The sequence below is a fragment of the Gigantopelta aegis genome, chromosome 2, assembly GCF_016097555.1.
Source record: "Gigantopelta aegis isolate Gae_Host chromosome 2, Gae_host_genome, whole genome shotgun sequence".
Classification (NCBI taxonomy): Eukaryota; Metazoa; Mollusca; class Gastropoda; order Neomphalida; family Peltospiridae; genus Gigantopelta; species Gigantopelta aegis.
The window spans coordinates 20,343,229-20,363,556 of NC_054700.1; the positions used below are offsets into that span (position 1 = coordinate 20,343,229).

The 20,328-nt window shown below is 39.9% G+C and overlaps 1 protein-coding gene across 1 annotated transcript; it reads right to left on the reverse strand.

Annotated features, from left to right (window-relative positions):
- Positions 1-248: 248 nt before the first annotated feature.
- On the reverse strand, positions 249-19,418 carry LOC121377403 (epoxide hydrolase 4-like). The gene is made up of 6 exons (XM_041505385.1): positions 19,164-19,418; positions 13,625-13,749; positions 11,863-11,975; positions 9,659-9,827; positions 8,011-8,171; positions 249-1,735 (listed from the first exon to the last, which is right to left on the reverse strand). The coding sequence occupies exons 1-6, from the start codon at positions 19,356-19,358 to the stop codon at positions 1,479-1,481; spliced, it is 1,020 nt and encodes a 339-aa protein (XP_041361319.1). The 5' UTR covers positions 19,359-19,418; the 3' UTR covers positions 249-1,478.
- Positions 19,419-20,328: the final 910 nt, after the last annotated feature.

Below are 20,328 nucleotides of genomic sequence, written 5' to 3' on the forward strand. Positions count from 1 at the left end.
GACCTTTTTATAAGTATGTCAAGAAGGATTTGTTTTTTGTTTGTGGTGGCACATAGTCCAGTGGTAAAGTGCTCACCTGGTGCATGGTCAGTCTAGGATGGATCCCTGTCGGTGAGCCTTTTGGGCTATTTCTCATTCCAGCCAGTGCACCACAACTGGTATATCAAAGACTGTGGTATGTGTTTTCCTGTCTGTGGGATGGTTCATATAAAAGATCACTTGCTACTAATGAAAAAATATATATAGTACTATATGTCAAAATAACCAAATGTTTCACATCCAAAAGCCGATGATTAATAAATCAATGTGCTCTAGTGGTGTCATTAAACAAAACAAACTTTTCCTTTCTTTTGTTTTTTGTTTGGTTATTTTTCTACCTGGGTATACTTTATTACAGTACTTGTTTCATCCATTTTTAATTAGTAAAGAGATAAAAAGCTGATTTCAACATGTTTAGTTTTACTGAATGATCGTTTAAAATTTGTATTACGATTATTATAGTACTGTAGCAAGTTCATGTTGGCTGATTGACTAGTAGAAATACTTGCAGATTCTGTTCCCAGAGTGTTTCTCGAAAGAGGGGAGTGGGGCATTGTCGGTGTGATCAGGTGTTTCCCAAGAAGCATATGGCGTAGGGGGCCACTACGCCTCATGTGTGTAAGTAAGCACTTTGGTATCATGTAAGGGCCATAAATCAATTGCCTCTTCGCTGTAATTGGCTATATGTGACAATCAACTGTTGGTTGTAACAACTTTTAAAACTTTAAAGTAGACAGGTATTCACATTTCTAACAGGTGAAACATGTCTTTCGGGCCCACAGCACCCTTTACAGTAGACAGGTATTCACATTTCTAACAGGTGAAACGTGTCCTTCATACCTAATTAGGTGCAAGGCCTTCAGCACCCTTTTGTTTAACAACAGTCGATTGCTAAATGTCATAGACAACAAAGCTGGCACTTACTATATTTTTATTTCCGCACCCGTTTGGCAATAATATTTTATCACATGCGACATCTATGATTGACTAAACAATTCTGATTAGAATTCAGAAAACAATAAATTAATTATTCAATTATTCTGGCTAAGAGTACGTTGAAATTCATTCTGCAACAACTCAATTAGTTCAAACCTGCTCTAGTGGTCACCTGTCTTAAGCAGCAACCTTAAAGAGGCCACATTTTATTCTCCCAAATCATCTAATAATATAAACCAACCTGTATTAAGCAGCCACTTGTCTTAAAAGGCCACTTTTTGATACTCCCATTGATGGCTGCTTAACACAGGTTCCATTACATTGGGACTATTTGAACTGCAAGAAATTCTTCAAGCCTCATGTACATGTTTAAGGGATCAAACTTTTCACCCATAATTCACTTTTCATAACTGGAATTCATACTGCAACAAAATTAATCTTAAATTATTCCCACTACAGAATACACTGGAATTCACATAAATATGACGACTTCATTACTGGATTCATTCCGACTTGAGGAAATCCCTCATGCACTTGTTGACGAGATCCGGTTGATCCATCTGGACGTAGTGACTGGATTCATCGAGGAACTTCATTGTCACATTGTCACAGTAGTGACTTGAGGCGTCGGCTATGCCCCTGTCCAGGGCCTGATCCTGACAGCCCCAGATTATTAACACGGGCATCTGCAGCCTGTTCATTCTGACGAGCTTGTAACGGAGTGACGCTCGGTAATAGTTGATGGGACCACTGAATCCACCTGAAAACAAGTGAGAGGAATGTTTGTAATGGATGGATGGATGGAGGGAGGGAGGAAAGAAAGAAAGAAAGAAAGAAATGTTTTATTTAACGACGCACTCAACACATTTTATTTACGGTTATATGGCGTCAGACATATGGTTAAGGACCAAACAGATTTTGGGCTACTCTTTCCGATTAGCAGCAAGGGATCTTTTATTTGCGCTTCCCTGGCAGGATAGCACAAATCATGGCCTTTGTTGAACCAGTTATGGATCACTGGTCGGTGCAAGTGGTTTACACCTACCCATTGAACCTTGTGGAGCACTCACTCAGGGTTTGGAGTCGGTATCTGGATTAAAAATTCCATGCCTCGACTGGGATCCGAACCCAGTACCTACCAGTCTGTAGACCGATGGCCTAACCACTACGCCACCGAGGCCGGTAAGATGGAGGGAGGAAAGAAAGAAAGGAAGGAAGGAAGGAAGGAAGGAAGGAAGGAAGGAAGGAAGGAAAAATTAACAACACCTCAGCACAAAACTACATATCGGCTATTGCAATATGATCACCAGTTTGACAGGTTATTTATTTTTTTATTTTTTTATTAAGTAAACACAGCATTTATCTTTGTTTTAGTTATTTCTCATGTACTTTCAGTGATAGACATAAGCAAAAACATTTACTGGTCCACCGGACAAATACATCTAGAAATGTATTTGTCCGCCACTATTTTCACTTGTCCAAATAAATAGATTGCTTTATTCAAGTACCAGGATTGCTCAAAATGAAACTGCACTGAAATTTTTCACTTATCCACTGGACAACCACCGAGGCACATTTTGCTTGTCCGAATAGATTTTCACTTGTCAGGACAAACGGACAAGTGCTTATTTCAAACACTGACTTTAGTACTCTTAGTTTACCCATTTTTTAAAAATTTGTATCAATATAAAAAATATGAAAAGCTGCTGGTGGGTTTCTTTTTAATGAATGATACTGACCTAACCCCCCCCCCCCCCCACACACACACACACACACACTCACTTGTAGACAAAAATGTACAGGAATTTTTGTTCTGCCAGAAAGACAGTCTACTTCTGACACTATCGATTGAGGGCTTGGTTTGCAGTAACTATTTGTGTGATGCCTTTTTTTGTTTTTTGATCTGTATATGTCAGACCAAAGTCTACTAGAATTTCAGATAGTCCATGGGTCTACAGAACAGCAGTGGAGGGGGGGGGGGGGGGGGGGGGGGAGTTTATATTAATGAGACCACAATCTCTAGTGGGAAGGAAAAGGAAATGGTTTATTTAACGACACACTCAACACATTTTATTTTACGGTTATATGGCGTCAGACATATGGTTAAGGACCACAGAGATATTGAGGGAGGAAACCCGCTGTCGCCACTTCATGGGTTACTCTTTTCAATTAGCAGCAAGGGATCTTTTATATGTACCATCCCATAGACAGGATAGCACATATCACGGCCTTTGGTGTACCAGTCGTGGTGCACTGGCTGGAGCGAGAAATAGCCCAATGGGCCCACTGACAGGGATCGATCCCAAACCAACCTTGCATCAAGCAAGCGCTTTACCACTGGGCCACATCTCACCCCCCCCCCCCCCTCTAGTGGGAGGCACAAGCCACATTTGTATTTATTATGCTAGTACAGTGAAATTCCTCTGAACCAGACACCCTAGGGACAAAGTAAAAAGTCTGGTTTTAAGAGGTGTCCGATTTAGAGAGGTTCTCTTCTGTACAGATATTTAAAAAAGGGTCACGAAAAACGTCCGGTTTACAGAGGGTCCGGTTTTGAGGGAATTCCGGTCTAAAGAGGGTCCGGTTTTGAGCGGTTTCACTGTAGTAAATTAAATCTGGTCTGCTATTTGGTGTGTTCCCTTATTTCTTGCCATCAGTATATTTCTAATGTTTGCACCCTTTATTAGGGGGTCGGGATGTAGCTCAGTGGTACGGCGCTCGCCTGATGCATGATCGATCTAGGATCGATTTCCGTCAATGGGCCCATTAATCTATTTCTCATTCTAGCCAGTGGTGTAATTAAGGCTGTGGTATGTACTATCCTGTCTGTGGGATGGTGCATATAAAAGATCCCTTGCTGCTAACTGAAAAGAGTAGCCCATGAAGTGGTGACAGTTTGTTTCCTCTCTCAATATCTGTGTGGTCCGTGTGTGAAGCCATATAACCTTGAATAAAATGTGTTGAGTGTGTCGTTAAATAAAACATTTCCTTCCTTCCTTCATTAGGTTCATAAAGACCATTCAACCATGGTTTAGGTGGGAAAGGGGTATCATGGGATACAAAATGTTATGAGGAATGGGAGGGGGCATCTATCAAATTACTTAACATTTTCAAAACCAGTTACTATTTTTATTCATAATTAATAAGTCGTAGCTTATTGTCCTATCAGTGCTCTCCAATAATTTTATACCTTATTCTTCTTTGGCTAATTTCTCATTCCAGCCAGTGCACCATGACTGGTATGAATGAATGAATGAATGAATGAATGAATGACGACACCCCAGCACAAAAATACACATCGGATATTGGGTGACACAAATGGTAAGTATATGAAAATATTATTTAGATATAATTATGTAAAACCACAGTGTAGCCCATGACTGTGGGATGGTGCATATAAAAGATCCCTTGCTACTAATAGAAAAATGTAGCAGGTTTCCCTTCTAAGACTATGTCAAAATTACTAAATGTTTGACATCCAATAGCTGGTGATTAATAAATCAATGTGTTCTAGTGGTATTGTTAAACGAAACAAACTAACTTCTTTGGCTAGAGGAGTAAGAACAGATTATTAATAACAGCGTTATTCCTAATATCATTGGCTATTTATGCCATATATATATATATATATATATATATATATATATATATATATATATATATATATATATATATATATATATATATATATATACTGAACAAAATAAGAAACTACCGTTAACTTTGCTTGAACATAACTTGATGAAAACAAACCGGGGGAATAATTGTTATATATGCGTTTAAAGAGTGTTCCATGATGCATCGTTTGGTGCAAAAATCATGGCCATAGGTTAACAGAAACTGGGAGAAATTTTGACCAACTGAGGTAGGGGTTAAAAAAAAAACCCCACTTAATAACGGGTATGACCACCTCTTGAATTGACCACTGCAGTGCATCGCAGGTGCATAGAATTGACTAAAGTGTTGATTTCTGCCTGTGGAATATTGTTTCATTCCTGAATGAGCGCTTGACGAAGTTCATTGATGTCCAGACTATCCCAGACATGCTCGATGGGGTTGAGATCAGGACTTTTAGCAGGCCAGTCATCAATGAAATCAATGTTATTTGTCCTAAGAAAATTTACAGTGTCTCTAGCTGAAAAATCGAGATGTTGGCATTGTTATGGAACCGAGGAATGTCGTGATGAGCGAGAATGTCATCGTGGTAACATTGAGCATTTAAATTGCCATCAATGACGACTAGTGGTGAACGATAACCATGGGCAATGGCTGCCAAGACCATGACAGAACCCCCACCCCTGAAACGATCTCGTTCAAGAACACAACAGTCAGCATAGCGTTCATTTCTCCTATGGTAGACGCACACCCTGCCATCACCACGTTGTAAAGAAAATCTGGATTCATCCGAAAAAAGAACGTTATTCTAGTGTCGCCGTATCCAACGAGTGTGTACACATGCCCAATTAAGACGATGACGTTGCGTTAAAACGCATCCGACGTAAGGACGTTGTGCATGTAAACCGTTCTCCCGCAGACGATTACGAACAGTTTGCCCACTGATTCGGTTATTATGAAGCCCAGGTGTTAGCAGCAGTAGCAGTGGCAGTTTGGAATTGATTGCACAAATGCGTGTTCATGATATAGCGGTCTTGACCACGTGTTGTAACACGTGGACGTCCACGACATGGCAAGTCGTTGGTGCTTCCTGTCGTTTGAAATCTTACGCGAAGATTTCGTATCGCTCGACTAGAACTCCCAACATGCCTTGCAACGTCTTCTGTCGACATGCCAGCATCAAGCATGCCAATCTCCCGTTCGCGTAAATTATTGGGTATTCTTGGCATACTAAAAATGTTACAATGTAAAAAAAGTAACTTTTTTTACAAATTTTGAAGCGTTTTCGTTCACTTGACAACAATGTCAGTAAGACAAGTAAAACAAATTGACCGAATACTACACAGGACATGTCGAACCATGCATGCACGTGCAAATTGAATTTCACGTTGTCGACGATTAACAGTGCAAAAATAATCGATAAAATTCATGAATCCTGATAATACAGCTCAAGGCTATTACTACCTATATAATTTCATTACAAAATGAATTCTTTAACACAACAAATACTATATGTACAAATCGGAAGTTTTTTTTGTTTGTTCAGTATATATATATATATATATATATATATATATATATATATATATATATATATAAAATCAACAAATATATTTTACGAAGCAGGTTGACAAAAAGCAACCATATTGGTGTACATGAGCATATACATGATGTATAATCTCTTCCTTGGGCAGTATCCCAGCTGGATACTAACATTTCAAAATCTGATATCCTACTTAAATGAAATTCATAAATAACATCATAACAAACTTGGACGACACTGTTACTTAACTTCACCAGTAAATTACTACTTTTATTGTTTCAGTGAAAAAGAAAAACACAGGATTAAAAAAAATATATATTATATTAAATTCTGGTATCCCCGGGATATCAGGATACCGTTAATCTCGAACACTGAACAGAAGCACCCAGACATGTAATGTTTAGGCTGAAGCTCATAAACTATTAGAAATTTGGTGAAAATCTGTTTCAAGTTTCATTTAACCAAAGAACAAAAATGGCAGTGTATGAATAAACAACAGACGATTTTCGAATTAAAAGTTTTTTGGCAAATTAGTAAAGAAATATATTCACCAAATTCAACTCTACTTCGCATTTGGCGAGCTACAGCTTAAAAGGAAGGAAGGAAATCTTTTATTTAACGACGGTTATATGGTGTTGGACATATGGTTAAGGACCACACAGATGCTGTCGCCACTAGATGGACTACTCTTTTCGATTAGCAGCGAGGATCTTTTATATGCACCATCCCATAGACAGAATAGTACATACCACGGCCTTTGATATACCAGTGGCTGGAACGAGAAATAGCCCAATGGGCCCAATGGAGATCGATCCCAGACCGATCGCGCATCAAGCGAGTGCTCTACCACTGTGCTACGTCTCGACCCCAGCTTAAAAGGTTTCTTTTGTTTAACGACACCACTAGAGCACATTGATTAATTAATCATCGGCTATTGGGTGTCAAACATTTGCTCATTCGGACTCATAGACATCAGAGGAAACCTGCTACATTTTTCCTAACGCAGTAAGGGATCTTTTATATGCACTTTCCCACAAACAGAAAAGCACATATCACAGCTTTTGACCAGTTGTGGTGCACTGGTTGGAACAATAAAAAACCCAATCAGTTGAATGGATTCACAGAGGTGGTTCGATCCTGCGATGCAAGCACCTCAATCGAACACTCAACCCACTGAGCTAAGCTACAGCTTAAACTCTGCTTGGTCAGTGTGCTAAACTTCCTGTGGTTTTTATTAGGGTAACCACAATACCCTATCTGGTATGGTGTGCAATTATATGAACATTTTGATGACGTGTATATTATTTGCGTGTGATTGTGTAAATATTCTGATGGCATGTTTTGTTGTAATCACTGTAATATTTCAATAACAGTTGTCCCAGTTATATATTAATTGGCTATACAAATTTGGGGGCAAGGGGTATAGTACATAATGGGAGATAGAAGGCATTGCCACCCCAACTCTCACCTCCACTTTCGACACCTATGTCCTGGTACCGTCTCCTGTAAATTACATAGAGAATAACTAGTTAATGACGTCAGATATCGCTTGTGTTCTGTGAACGTAAGAATGTGAAATTTCTCATTCGGCCTGAACAGAATAAAGCCGATATCAGACGTCTTTAACTAGATATAATCTTTATCCTGCAGACCATAAAAATCAAATGGAAAAGTTATTAGTTCTGTTATTTCAGCTACAATGTACAACAACCTAGAGATCAAATGAGTGATGCTGTAATGTAGCTATGTGTGTGACGTCACATGAGTGACATCAAAAGTCATATCCTGCTACTGAACGGATATGACTTTACTTTATCCATCATGACATAATCTGTCAACAGAAACGGTGGTTACAGGATAAAAAATAGTACACTCACTTTTACTGAAGGCGTATTTATACGCTTCTATGTCCGAGTTACTCATACTGCCAACACACAAACCCAGGGGCTTCTTTGCAAGAGATAGTTCAAGATACTTCATATCATTCATTTCAAAGAAGAATTCACTGATTATGGGCACTTGGAAGAAAAATATGTACCTGCAAGAATAAAACAATGATACTGCCTGAAAAATATGTACCTACAAGAATAAAACAATGATACTGCCTGGAAAATATGTACATGTACCTACAAATATAAAATAATGATATTGCCTGAAAAATGTGTACCTACAAGAATAAAACAATGATACTGCCTGGAAAATATGTACATGTACCTACAAGAATAAAACAATGATACTGCCTGGAAAATATGGTTGACATTGTGATACATGGCTAAAACAATAATAATTAAAAAATCACCTCATAGGCTATTTAGTCACCAGCATCGGTGGTGTCGTGGTTAAATCATCGGACATAAGGCTGGTAGGTACAGGGTTCGCAGCCCGGTACCAGCTCCCACCCAGAGCAAGTATTAATGACTCAATGGGTATGTGTACGACCGCTACACTCACTTCTCTCTCATTAACCACTAACAACTAACCAACCCACTGTCCGGGACAGACAGCACAGATAGCTGAGATGTGTGCCCAGGACAGCATGCTTGAACCTTAATTGGATATAAGCACGAAAATAAGTTGAAATGATAAAATAGTTACTATAATAATATTAGTGATGCAGCTGTGAAATCGAACAGGGTTCTGTGACTTCCCTATCCATTTGGGGAAGAAACTTATTTTTATGAGCTTATTATTTTTTTCCTTCCATCATCCACAAAATATTATGATTGATAGCTGACCTCAGATTACAGTTATCTTCCCATTTGGTTGTCCAAAATCCGGAAATGTTTCCACGCAAGTAGTCTGCTGTTTGACTGTGATTATTTCATGGCAGACAGCTATGAAGTAGCAACTATTTGACTGAAGTGACAGGGGAGAGCATGTAGTTTGTAAACATGTGTAACTTGCTGACATTGAAGACTTGTTTGTGGTAATTCCGGCCCATGCAGAAGTAGTGTTTTTTGTGTAAAATGGGAGTACTCCGGCCTGGTTTAGACGGTGTGTTTGTTTAAACCAATATGCTGGGAGAAAGAGCTGGACAACAGGGATTGTCCTTTTCAGGGTATGTGTCCCCCATGCAGGCAAAGGTACATACAAAACTCCACGGGCCTGCTGATATTAATAAAAATGTTATAGCCACTAAGGCTATATAGAAACATATAGCAAAATTAATTGTGGCCAGCTTTCAAAGGACTCAGCAGTGTTTCCCCATTTCAACCAATGACATATGACCTGTAGTAGTACATCAAAGTCTATTCAGATGGAAGTGCATATAAAAGATCCCTTGCTACTTATGGGAAGGAATAGCCTATGTGGCAGAAGTGCTCCATCCATCCATCCCTCCGTCTGTCTCTCTCTGTCTCTCATATCATATACATGTGGGATGTATATCAAACACTTAAGTATTTGTAAAATTTATTTGTTATTTAAATCCAGAGGCCTTAAATTTTGAAAAAGGCCTTAAAAATTGCTGAAATACTGTTAAACAATATTTTTTTTCGTACAAAGTATTATACTGGTTACACTCACCACGACTTCTTCAGCTGTCCAATATGAGAGCGGATATATTTCTGGAAGCCAAGAGGATGTGGGGCGTTCATCACTATGAGCCTGGTCACCATGTCTGGATGCAGGGACGCAAACACCCACGCAATCACACCACCCCAGTCGTGACCCACAAGAATACACGAACTGTAACCTAGATGAGAAAAACATTAACTCGGACCTAAACGAGCAAAAAACTGAAAACTACATGTAAATGATGAAAGGAAGTTTAGGTTACAGTTTACTGTACTAAATGAGGAAAGAAAACGAAGAATGTGAATTATATTATTTATAAGCTGACTTAGAAACAGAAATAGTAAACTAAAAGCAGAAAGTAACATGAAATGTAAACTAAATGAGGGCAGGAACAGAGAAAAGTCATTTCTTAGCAGTAGCTACTGAGTGTTTTGGATTACCGTACCAGAATTGGAGGAAAAGGAGATATTCACAAAAATTTTTTTTTGATATAGCGTGATAGTTACAGACATGGCAGTCTTTGGTTTTTGAAAATTATGGGTGAGTGGAAAATTGAGCACCTCAATATGCTACGGCAAATGAAAAATCACTCTCCAAGTTAAATAAAATAGGAAGTGTAGCTCCAATTGGATTTTGACTGATACGTCTACAAAATTGTTTATTATACCAGTATTTCCCGATTTGTTCAACAAAGAGAAATATCAGTTTAACGACTGCATGGAAGCCACTGCCATGTTTTTAATTTTTATTGTTTTAATAAAGGACCTTTCTATCAGCTAAATGAGCTATGAAAACTGTTGATTTTTGTCAACAGTGGAAATAAATATATCCATTTATTTAACGTGCACCATTTGTCGAGTGTAACGTGCGCTGTTTTTCACACTTGTCAGAATGACATTATGTGCGCTGTACAAGCACGGTCGCACCCGCGCACCTTAAAGGAATGCTAAAGCAAGGCTTTTGCACTGGTGTGCATATTCAACGATACATAATGCACATTATTGCTTATATCAACAAGTATAATCGTATAGTTAATTAATAAAACGGTTAAATGTGATGGCTATTATATATAACGGGCGCAGCCATTTTGTACCATCCCAGTGAATATGCCCTTTGGCGAGCTGGTGGTTACGTAATACTTAACATGTCACGTCAGGAATTAGTCTTCGCACTGAAGAAACAAAACATACCAGATTTTTGCAGATGCATCGCAATGTTCTGTAATAATATCTATCCCCGTAACAGAGCAACGTGTATATGTGGTTTATTGTTCAATACAAAATAAACCACCATTGTCAAAGTGTTGAAATAACTATTATATTTTGTATATAAATTAACCCACGTACTGAAATAATAGTTGGGATAGTTTTCTTGCTTAATTGGTCTCTTCATTCCGTGGCCTGGCAGGTATATATTTAGACGGTCCCTAGACACTGTCTAGACACACTAAAAAGAAGTGCCTCTTTTATTAAGATCACAGGGTATTGTGTGATAACCTCGAATCGTATTGGACTTTACCAGCTTTATTACTGTAAGTAATTCTGTAAAACCCTTGATTAAGTAGACTTTCCCATCTAAAATCACAAAACTGACCCAAGCTATACCACTGGACGTCACAAAAACAAAACCAAATGGCTGCCCCCAGTTAGCAGGAATAATCACGTTTTTTTATTAATTCTAAAATTACACGTTTTTCATTTGTTAAAGTGTCAGTATGTGTTGGTGGTCCGGGTATGCATCTTTTCAACACATAAGGCTCTTGTTGGAGTTTAGTCTACCTTTAAAAAGCAAGGCCTAATTCACTAAACTCTTGCAACTTTGCGATCTCGCAATGCAATGCTAAAAGACTTGCAAAGAGGATGCTTTGTTGTCTAACAGAGCCTAAGAGACCTTTGTGAATTAGGCCCCAGGTCACCTCAAAAGGGAGTAAATCTCCTTATAAATATGGTTGAACCAGAGGTATACATATGGAGTAACTGTTATAACTGTTTGAACTTTGTATTACAAAAAACTTCAGTTGATTTACCCTATATTTTTGTAACTTTGTATTGTAAGATTCTGTGAAGCAGGATCTAGCAACATGTACATGTAGGCCCATGAAAAGGTTTCATACATCAAACACTAGTTTTCAGGCATTGAAACAGGACAATAACAGTTGTCTATTTTACTAGGTTACCAAATGTAAGAAGAATGAGGACAGTACTTTAAATTACCTAAAGCTGGTATCATTTGCTTCAGGTCACCCGCGAGTTTCTCTCTCCGGTAGTTTCCAACTCCAGATGGGTGGTCTGAGTCACCATAACCTCTTTGGTCTATTGCAACAACTCTAAAATGAACAGCACAAATAACAAATTACCTTGCATGCTTTGGTCTATTGCAACAACTCTGAAATGAACAGCAGAAACAAAAATTACCTTGCATGCTTTGGTCTATTGCAACAACTCTGAAATGAACAGCAGAAACAAAACACCACCTTGCATTCTTTGGTCTATTGCAACAACTCTGAAATGAACAGCAGAAACAAAACATGACTTTGCATTCTTTGGTCTATTGCAACAACTCTGAAATGAACAGCAGAAAGAAAACATGACCTTGCATTAATTATCAGGTATGAACCTGATGACTCTTTGTAAATAGGGAAGGATCAATTTTGCTTTGCACTCTCGATCTCAGTCAGCTCCCACAATGTCGTCTTGCTTCCACCGTGCCTTGTTGCTTCCACCGTGCCTTGTTGCTTCCACCGTGCCTTGTTGGGTAGAAATGAACCTCCTTGGTGCACCTATTGGTTTTCACTGGAAATTTAGGACATCATTAAGTTAAAACGTTATACGTTTGTTTTGTTTAATGACACCACTAGTGCACATTGAGGTAATAATCATCGGCTATTGGATGTCAAACATTTGGTAATTTTGACATATAGTCTTAAGAGAAGAAACCCACCAATTTTTCCATTGGTAGCAAGGGATCTTTTAAATGCATGATCTCACAGACAGGATAGCACATGCCACAGTCTTTGTATACCAGTTGTAGTGCACTGGCCAGAACGAGAAATAGCCAAATGTGCCCACTTAACGAGGATCGATCCTAAAAGACATTGAAAGATGGCAGGAGCTGATAGATGGTAAAGAAATGAGATGCAATTCCAAGAAGTGAAAGGATATGGGGCAATGGGGTGGAATATTTTTTTTTATAATTTCAGACATCATTTACAAGATCATATCAAGTTATGCAAATGCAATGGATTAATTTCGGGTCAAATTATGAATACTGTTTTTGTTAAACATAGGTGTTTAAAAGCATTGTAAATTATTCAGGGCTCGAACTTAAGAATTTGTCTTCCACACCAATATGAAAACAAAATTGCTGTGGGTGAAATGGCCCACCGACAGCAATTTAAAGCCTGCCCATGGCAATTGAAAGGAAAAAAAGAGAGAGAGACTTTTGCTTCAAATAAATATTGAAGAAACTACAGAGTTATTTTACTGTATGACTAAAGAGTTATTTTACTGTATGTAGACATATTTTAAATGTACTAATGTAATATACTGGCAGCTAATGTATACCATGTGTAAACATTTTGCTATCATTGAGGAGCTTTGCCCACAGAAAATTGTGCCTTCTGTGATGCTCCCAACCTACAGCAATTTATATCTCAACAGGGAACATTTTGTTTTCAAAATTTTGATTAGCGATATTTCTAGTTAATTGAAAATTGATTAACAACTATGATTTAATTTTCTAAAATTGTGTAGCTACCTCTGAAACTTGCGTAGTGAATTGTGAGGAAAAACTGAACATTTTGTTCCCTGCTCAACGACAGCAATTGCCGTCGGTAAGTTTGAGCCCTGTAAATGTATGTAAAAACAAGGCATTTAAGACTAAAAGAGCCTTTGTGAATTCGGCACTAGCATAACTTGACAAAAAGGAACAGTCAAACGTTTTCACCACCACCCCAAAATAAAGTACTCATCAAACCTGTAATCTTTTTGAAACTCCTTAATCTGATGTCGCCAGGAATACCAGAACTCGGGGAAACCGTGAACAAACAGCATGAGTGGCTTCCCTTCATCTCCACTTGCCACATAGTGAATCTTCACTTCCTGAAATAAACCCATTTCAACTTTGTTTCAATAACACCTCAACACACTGGGTAATGAAGGAAGGAACTGGCTTTTTAACAACGCACTCAACACATTGTATTTACGGTTATATGGCATCAGACATATGGTTAAGGATTATACAGATACTGAGAGAGAAAACCCGCTGTCACCACTTCATGGGCTATGCTTTTCGATTAGCAGCAAGGGATCTTTTATATGCACCATCCCACAGACAGACAGTACATACCACGGCCTTTGTTACACCAGTTGTGGAGCACTGGCTGGAATAAGAAATAGCCCAATAACAGACAGGATAGTACATACCATGGCCTTTGTTACACCAGTTGTGAAGCATTGGCTGGAACGAGAAATAGCCCAATAACAGACAGGATAGTACATACCACAGCCTTTGTTACACCAGTTGTGGAGCACAGGCTGGAACTAGAAATAGCCCAATAACAGACTGGATAGTACACACCACGGCCTTTGTTACACCAGTTGTGAAGCACTGGCTGGAACGAGAAATAGCCCAATAACAGACAGGATAGTACACACCATGGCCTTTGTTACACCAGTTGTGAAGCACTGGCTGGAACGAGAAATAGCCCAATAACAGACAGGATAGTACACACCACGGCCTTTGTTACACCAGTTGTGAAGCACTGGCTGGAACGAGAAATAGCCCAATAACAGACAGGATAGTACACACCACGGCCTTTGTTACACCAGTTGTGAAGCACTGGCTGTAACGAGAAATAGCCCAATAACAGACAGGATAGTACACACCACGGCCTTTGTTACACCAGTTGTGAAGCACTGGCTGGAACAAGAAATAGCCCAATAACAGACAGGATAGTACACACCACGGCCTTTGTTACACCAGTTGTGAAGCACTGGCTGGAACGAGAAATAGCCCAATAACAGACAGGATAGTACACACCACGGCCTTTGTTACACCAGTTGTGAAGCACTGGCTGGAACAAGAAATAGCCCAATAACAGACAGGATAGTACACACCACGGCCTTTGTTACACCAGTTGTGAAGCACTGGCTGGAACGAGAAATAGCCCAATAACAGACAGGATAGTACACACCACGGCCTTTGGTTACACCAGTTGTGAAGCACTGGGTGGAACAAGAAATAGCCCAATCACACACACACACTCTGGAGTAAGACGTATCCCAGTGGTCGATGCACATCAGTGGACACATTGGACTATTTCCTGTTCCAGCCAGTGCTCCAATGTAAAAGATCCCTTGCTACTAATGGAAAACATAGCAGGTTTCCTCTTTAAGACTATATGTCAAAAACACTAAATCTCTGACGTCCAACAGCCGATGATTAATAAACCAATATGCTCTAGTGATATGGTTAAACAAAACAAACTTTAACTTTTAACTTTAACACACATCCAAATTGTGAACAAGTTTAACATTGTGAGTAAAGTGACTTTAATTTAAAGGGGACTTTCTGTCTACCAGCAGCAGGCCTGTAGGAATGATATTCGAAGTGTGTGTGTGTGGAGGGGTACATGTCATATTTTTATCTATATTTACTAGAGGTTTGAGAAGACTCTATATTATTGTGCCCAGATTCTACAAGTTTGAAACCCATAACCTACCATCTCATACACATACATGTACCTTAGATCCAGTAGGGCCATCCTCTGTTAGAATAAGACTAAAATGTACATGTAATGTGTTTTTTTAAATGTCAATTTTCAACCACCAAATGTTCAGTCAAATGTTTGTGTCTAAAACAGTTTAAATATCAGTTTTCTAAATTGATGAGACCTTTCAGTGAATCACTCTCTATGAACTTGGTGGTTCCCACCCACCCCCCACCCCACCCCCCACATACACACTCCATATCAAGTGCTACATAATCAGATATATCAAAAGCCATGGTATGCATTATCCTGTCTATGGGGAATGTTCATGTATAAAAGATCCATTGCTATTCTATTACCTCTCCTGGACGGAGGAGCTGGCGAAAGTCGACACCTGCGCCCATGACAGGCGTGTGCTACAACAGCTTGTTCTGAATGTGCATATTAAAACCTATGACCGGACCTGGGGCCTGATTCACAAAGGTCTCTTAGGCTCTGCTAGACAACAAAGCATCCTCTTTGTAAGTCTTTTAGCATTGCACTGCGAGATCGCAACGTTGCGAGAGTTTAACGAATTAGGCCCCTGGGCCCAGTAACACAAAGCACACGTAACACTTACGTCAGACGTACGCCACACATTATGTATGGTGTATGTGTGACGTGAAGTGTTACAAGTGCTTTATGTTACCTGGTCCTGACCTTTATACTCCAGAGTAGCCTATGTAGTGACAGCATGATTCCTTTCTCGTTTTCTCTATCAAACGTGGAGAAACAAGACCAAAACACGTACGTACAAAGAGATATGTATGCTAGACACAGAACAGCCATATTATTCAATATCCTCAGGCCAGTATTCCTACCAAAAGCAGGACTAGCTCGGAGTCCAGAAAACATTTCGCCAAATTATCTCTCAAACTTCCAAACTGTATAGATACCCAGTTATTTTGTAACTAAATATCAATTAATACTAGAAATTCTTTCGCCAAATGAAAATAAATTTTGCCAATTGTTTCCAAAATTCGCAATTGGCGAATTTTGTGAGTGCCAGAGCTAGCCCTGAAAAGTCTGTGGCGTCAGATTTATATTTACTTTAGCCACAGCATTTGGTTGTTGGGATTTTAAAAAGGTGTGGCATTAACCCCTCACCCTCACCCCCACCCGAATTAATTGATGTCGAGGTGGCTGGTAATATGCTGACTAATTGCCCCACCACCAGCACGACTACCTCCCATCTCAGTCGCTGGCATCTTCTGATGATACTCTGTGTCCTATTGTGTTCTACGCTCATAACAAGGGGCAGCCCACTGGCCTCAATGGTGTCATGGTTACGCCACTGGACTTGAGGCTGGTAGGTACAGGGTTCGCAGCTCAGTACCGGCTCCCACCCAGAGTGAGTTTTAACAACTCACTGGGTAGGTGTAATACCACTACACCCTCTTCTCTCTTACTAACCACTAACCCACTGTCCTGTACAGACAGCCAAGGTGTGTGCCCAGGACAGCATGCTTGAACCTTAATTGGATTATAAGTATGAAAATAAGTTGAAATGAAATCAAAAGGGACAGCCCAGTGTTAAGTCGATACCTGATGTGTAATCAATTTAGAATTGACCCCAGTAGGTGGACCCATTGGGCTATTTCTCATTACAGCTAGCTAAGTGAAGAGGGGGTAGTTTTGGGGTCAAAACCGTTAACCGGCTACAATAAAAAAAAAAATCATTTTTTTAATGTATTTTCCAGGTGAGCATGACCCAAGCCCCCCTAAAAACTTCACGCACCACAGTCTAGACCGCTCCCTGCACATTTTCTGGCACACAGTCCAGGTATGAGAAATTTGTTTTAAAAGTTAGTTTTTTGTTTAACCAGAGCACATTGATTTATTAATCGTCGGCTATTGGATGTCAAACATATGGTCATTTTGACACAGTCATAAAGAGGAAACCCACTACATTTTTTTCATTAGTAGGATCTTTAATATACACCATCCCATAGACAGGATAGCACATACCACAGCCTTTGATATACCAGTTGCGGTGGACTGGCTGGAACGAGAAATAGCCCAATGGGTCCACTGACAAGGATCGATCCTAGACCGGCCGCACATCAGGCGTGCACTTTACCACTGGGCTACATCCAGCTCCCCGAGAAATTAAATACCCTGAAAATGCTTTCCATTTCTGACTTAGCATTTATTATGTTTAAATATTTCAAAATTTTCCTATTTTTGATATCTCGTTCTCTCAGGATTTTGGATCAATGCAGACTGAAAGTGTATGGATTTTTATTTTTTTTTACACTCGGACTCCACCCGCACTAGAGATTGTACCTCCCACACAGACCTGCATTGGCCTTCAGCAAATTCAAAGATGCCCTTTCTATAATATTCAAGGGGCAGGACATAGCCAAGTGGTAAAGTGCTTGCCTGATGCACTGTCAGTTTAGGATCAATCCCCCGTCGGTAGGCCTATTGAGCTATTTCTAGTTCCAGCCAGTGTACCACGACTGGTATATTAAATACCATGGCATGTTCTATCCTGTCTGTTGGATAGGTCTAATGTATATAAAAGATCCCTTGCTACTAACGGGTAAATGTAGTGGGTTTCCTTTCCAAGACTCTATATCAGAAGTAATAAATGTCTGACATTCATGATCCAATAGCTGATGATTAACAAATCAATTAGCTGTAGCCTGTGGCCCCACCTTCTATATATATAAAGATAAAAAAATCTGCTTTGTGCACCCCCACCCTAGTCTCGGAGCTTCTAGAATTTTTATAAAATTCACTAGCCATGGGATCAGTAATTTACGAAATTTACTAGCTAAGATTAAAAATCCACTAGCCCTACTTTACTTTAAGTAAATAAAATTTTACTAATTAATAGTAATATTTAATAATCAGATATGTCACCTAAAGAGGAAGATGGAGCTTAAACACACTAAGATTGGGGTGTTGGGGCCGGGGGGGGGGGGGGGGGGGGGGGGGGGGGGGGGGGGGGGGAGTGGGTTACAGGATATTCATATTTTAAAACTAAGACCAAAATGCAGCATTTGACAACTTTTGTTTTCACTAGCCGTTGGGCATGGTAATATTTGTTATTTACTAGCCCAACATTGAATATCACTAGCCATGGGAGTGGGGCTACCACAATCTAGAATCCCTGCTAGTCTGAAGGGACGTATAAAGTGTGGTTCTTAATTTCTTACTCCAAATATTGTTACATACCCTATATATACAGCTGGTATTAAAAACCTGCGGCCAGGCGTGGATTTAGTGGGGGGCCCAAGGGGCCCGGGCCCCCCCCCCCCCCCCTATTTTTGGGGTCAAGTTTTTATTATTATTTTTTTTAACTATAGGTATAGCATACACTAGAGTGGAATTACACAAAAATGCACTTATTTCAAAATTTCGCGGGGGAGCATGCCCTCAGCCCCTCCCCCCCCATATTTAAAAATCCTGGATCCGCGCCTGGTGGCACCATGTTTCAACCGTTTCTCAACCAAAATTGTGCAACAAATGGACACACAAACCAAAAATGTGTAACCTACCTTACTCACTAAATCCTGATTAAGAAAAGTATTGATTTAATGTGCGACCTGCACTACCCTCACCCCAACCACCCACCCATTAAAGACTGTGCCTCTCCCCCGTTAGAGATTGACACCCCTACCTACAAATATCGCCCCCGATTACCAGCATTGGCCTTCGGTAAACTCAAAGATGCTCTTTCTATAATGTTCGAACCCCAACGCTTACAAAATCTTGGATCCGCCGCTGAAAGTGTAAAGTCTACTGTCGTGTCTTTACCTCTAAATGAATGTAACCGTGTACTCCCAACGAAGGATCGGACAGGACATCGGGGGGTTCATCTCGCTTCTTCTTACTGAGCAGTTTAAATGGGTGCTTGACGGCAGTCTTGACAATTAAGTACAACGGGTAGATCGACACAACACAACCAATGAGAAAGGCTAACACAGCCTTCACCTGATCACCAAAAGCCATAAGTTAATATTATTACCAAGCGGTACAAGAAACACTATTAACTAAAGCATCACGTGTTCATTCGCCAGTTCGGCCAACGGCGGTTCTGCACAAGCGCAGGTGCTAGTTCTTTGTTACTTCCGATGTAAACAAAGCATGACACAAAACACGATACGGTAATGTTTAAGAAGTAAGGAAGGAAATGTTTTATTCAACGACGCACTCAACACATTTTATTTACGACTGTATGGTTAAGGACCACACAGAAATTGAGAGAGGAAACCCGCTGTTGCTACTCTTTCCGATTAGCAGCAAGGGATCTTTTATTTGCGCTTCCCACAGGCAGGATAGCACAAACCATGGCCTTTGTTGAACCAGTTATGGATCACTGGTCGGTGCAAGTGGTTTACACCTACCCGCTGAACCTTGCGGAGCACTCATTCAGGGTTTGGAGTCGATATCTGGATTAAAAATCCCATGCCTCGACTGCGATCCGAAAGAAAGCTTACGCAGTTTCTATAAGAAAATGTGGTGCGTTTTTGAACGGTTCACCGAAATATAAAATGGGAGTTATGCCAGTATGCCGAAAGTAGCTCGTTATTGGAACCTAGCCTATCGATGGCCGTCGTTGTGGCTCCCTAGGTTGCCCCGAATGTGGCCATTAAAAGGGCCTGATTTTTTTTATTAGCAACAAGGATCTTTTATATGCACCATCCCACAGACAGGATAGTACATACCACGGCCTTTGTTACATCAATTGTGAATCACTGGCTGTAACGAGAAATAGCCCAATGGGATCACCGACGGGAATCGATCCTAGATCACAGATTGATCGCGCATCAGGCGAGCGCTGTACCGCTGAGCTAGTCCCGTCCCAGATAATGTAGTAACATCATTTTTCAAGGTTCAAAACAAACGACAACACGGTCTGCAGAGTTGGACGTAGTTTATGTAGAACATTAAAGGCATACTGTCACGGATTTAAGGACCT

Coding starts and splice junctions, on each gene's coding strand:
- LOC121377403 (XM_041505385.1), bottom strand. CDS start 19,358: ATGGCTTTTGGTGATCAGGTGAAGGCTGTGTTAGCCTTTCTCATTGGT. Junction 11,976..13,624: donor GAGTTTCAAAAAGATTACAG/GTTTGATGAGTA, acceptor TGTTCATTTTAG/AGTTGTTGCAATAGACCAAA. Junction 8,172..9,658: donor GGACAGCTGAAGAAGTCGTG/GTGAGTGTAACC, acceptor TTATTCTTGCAG/GTACATATTTTTCTTCCAAG.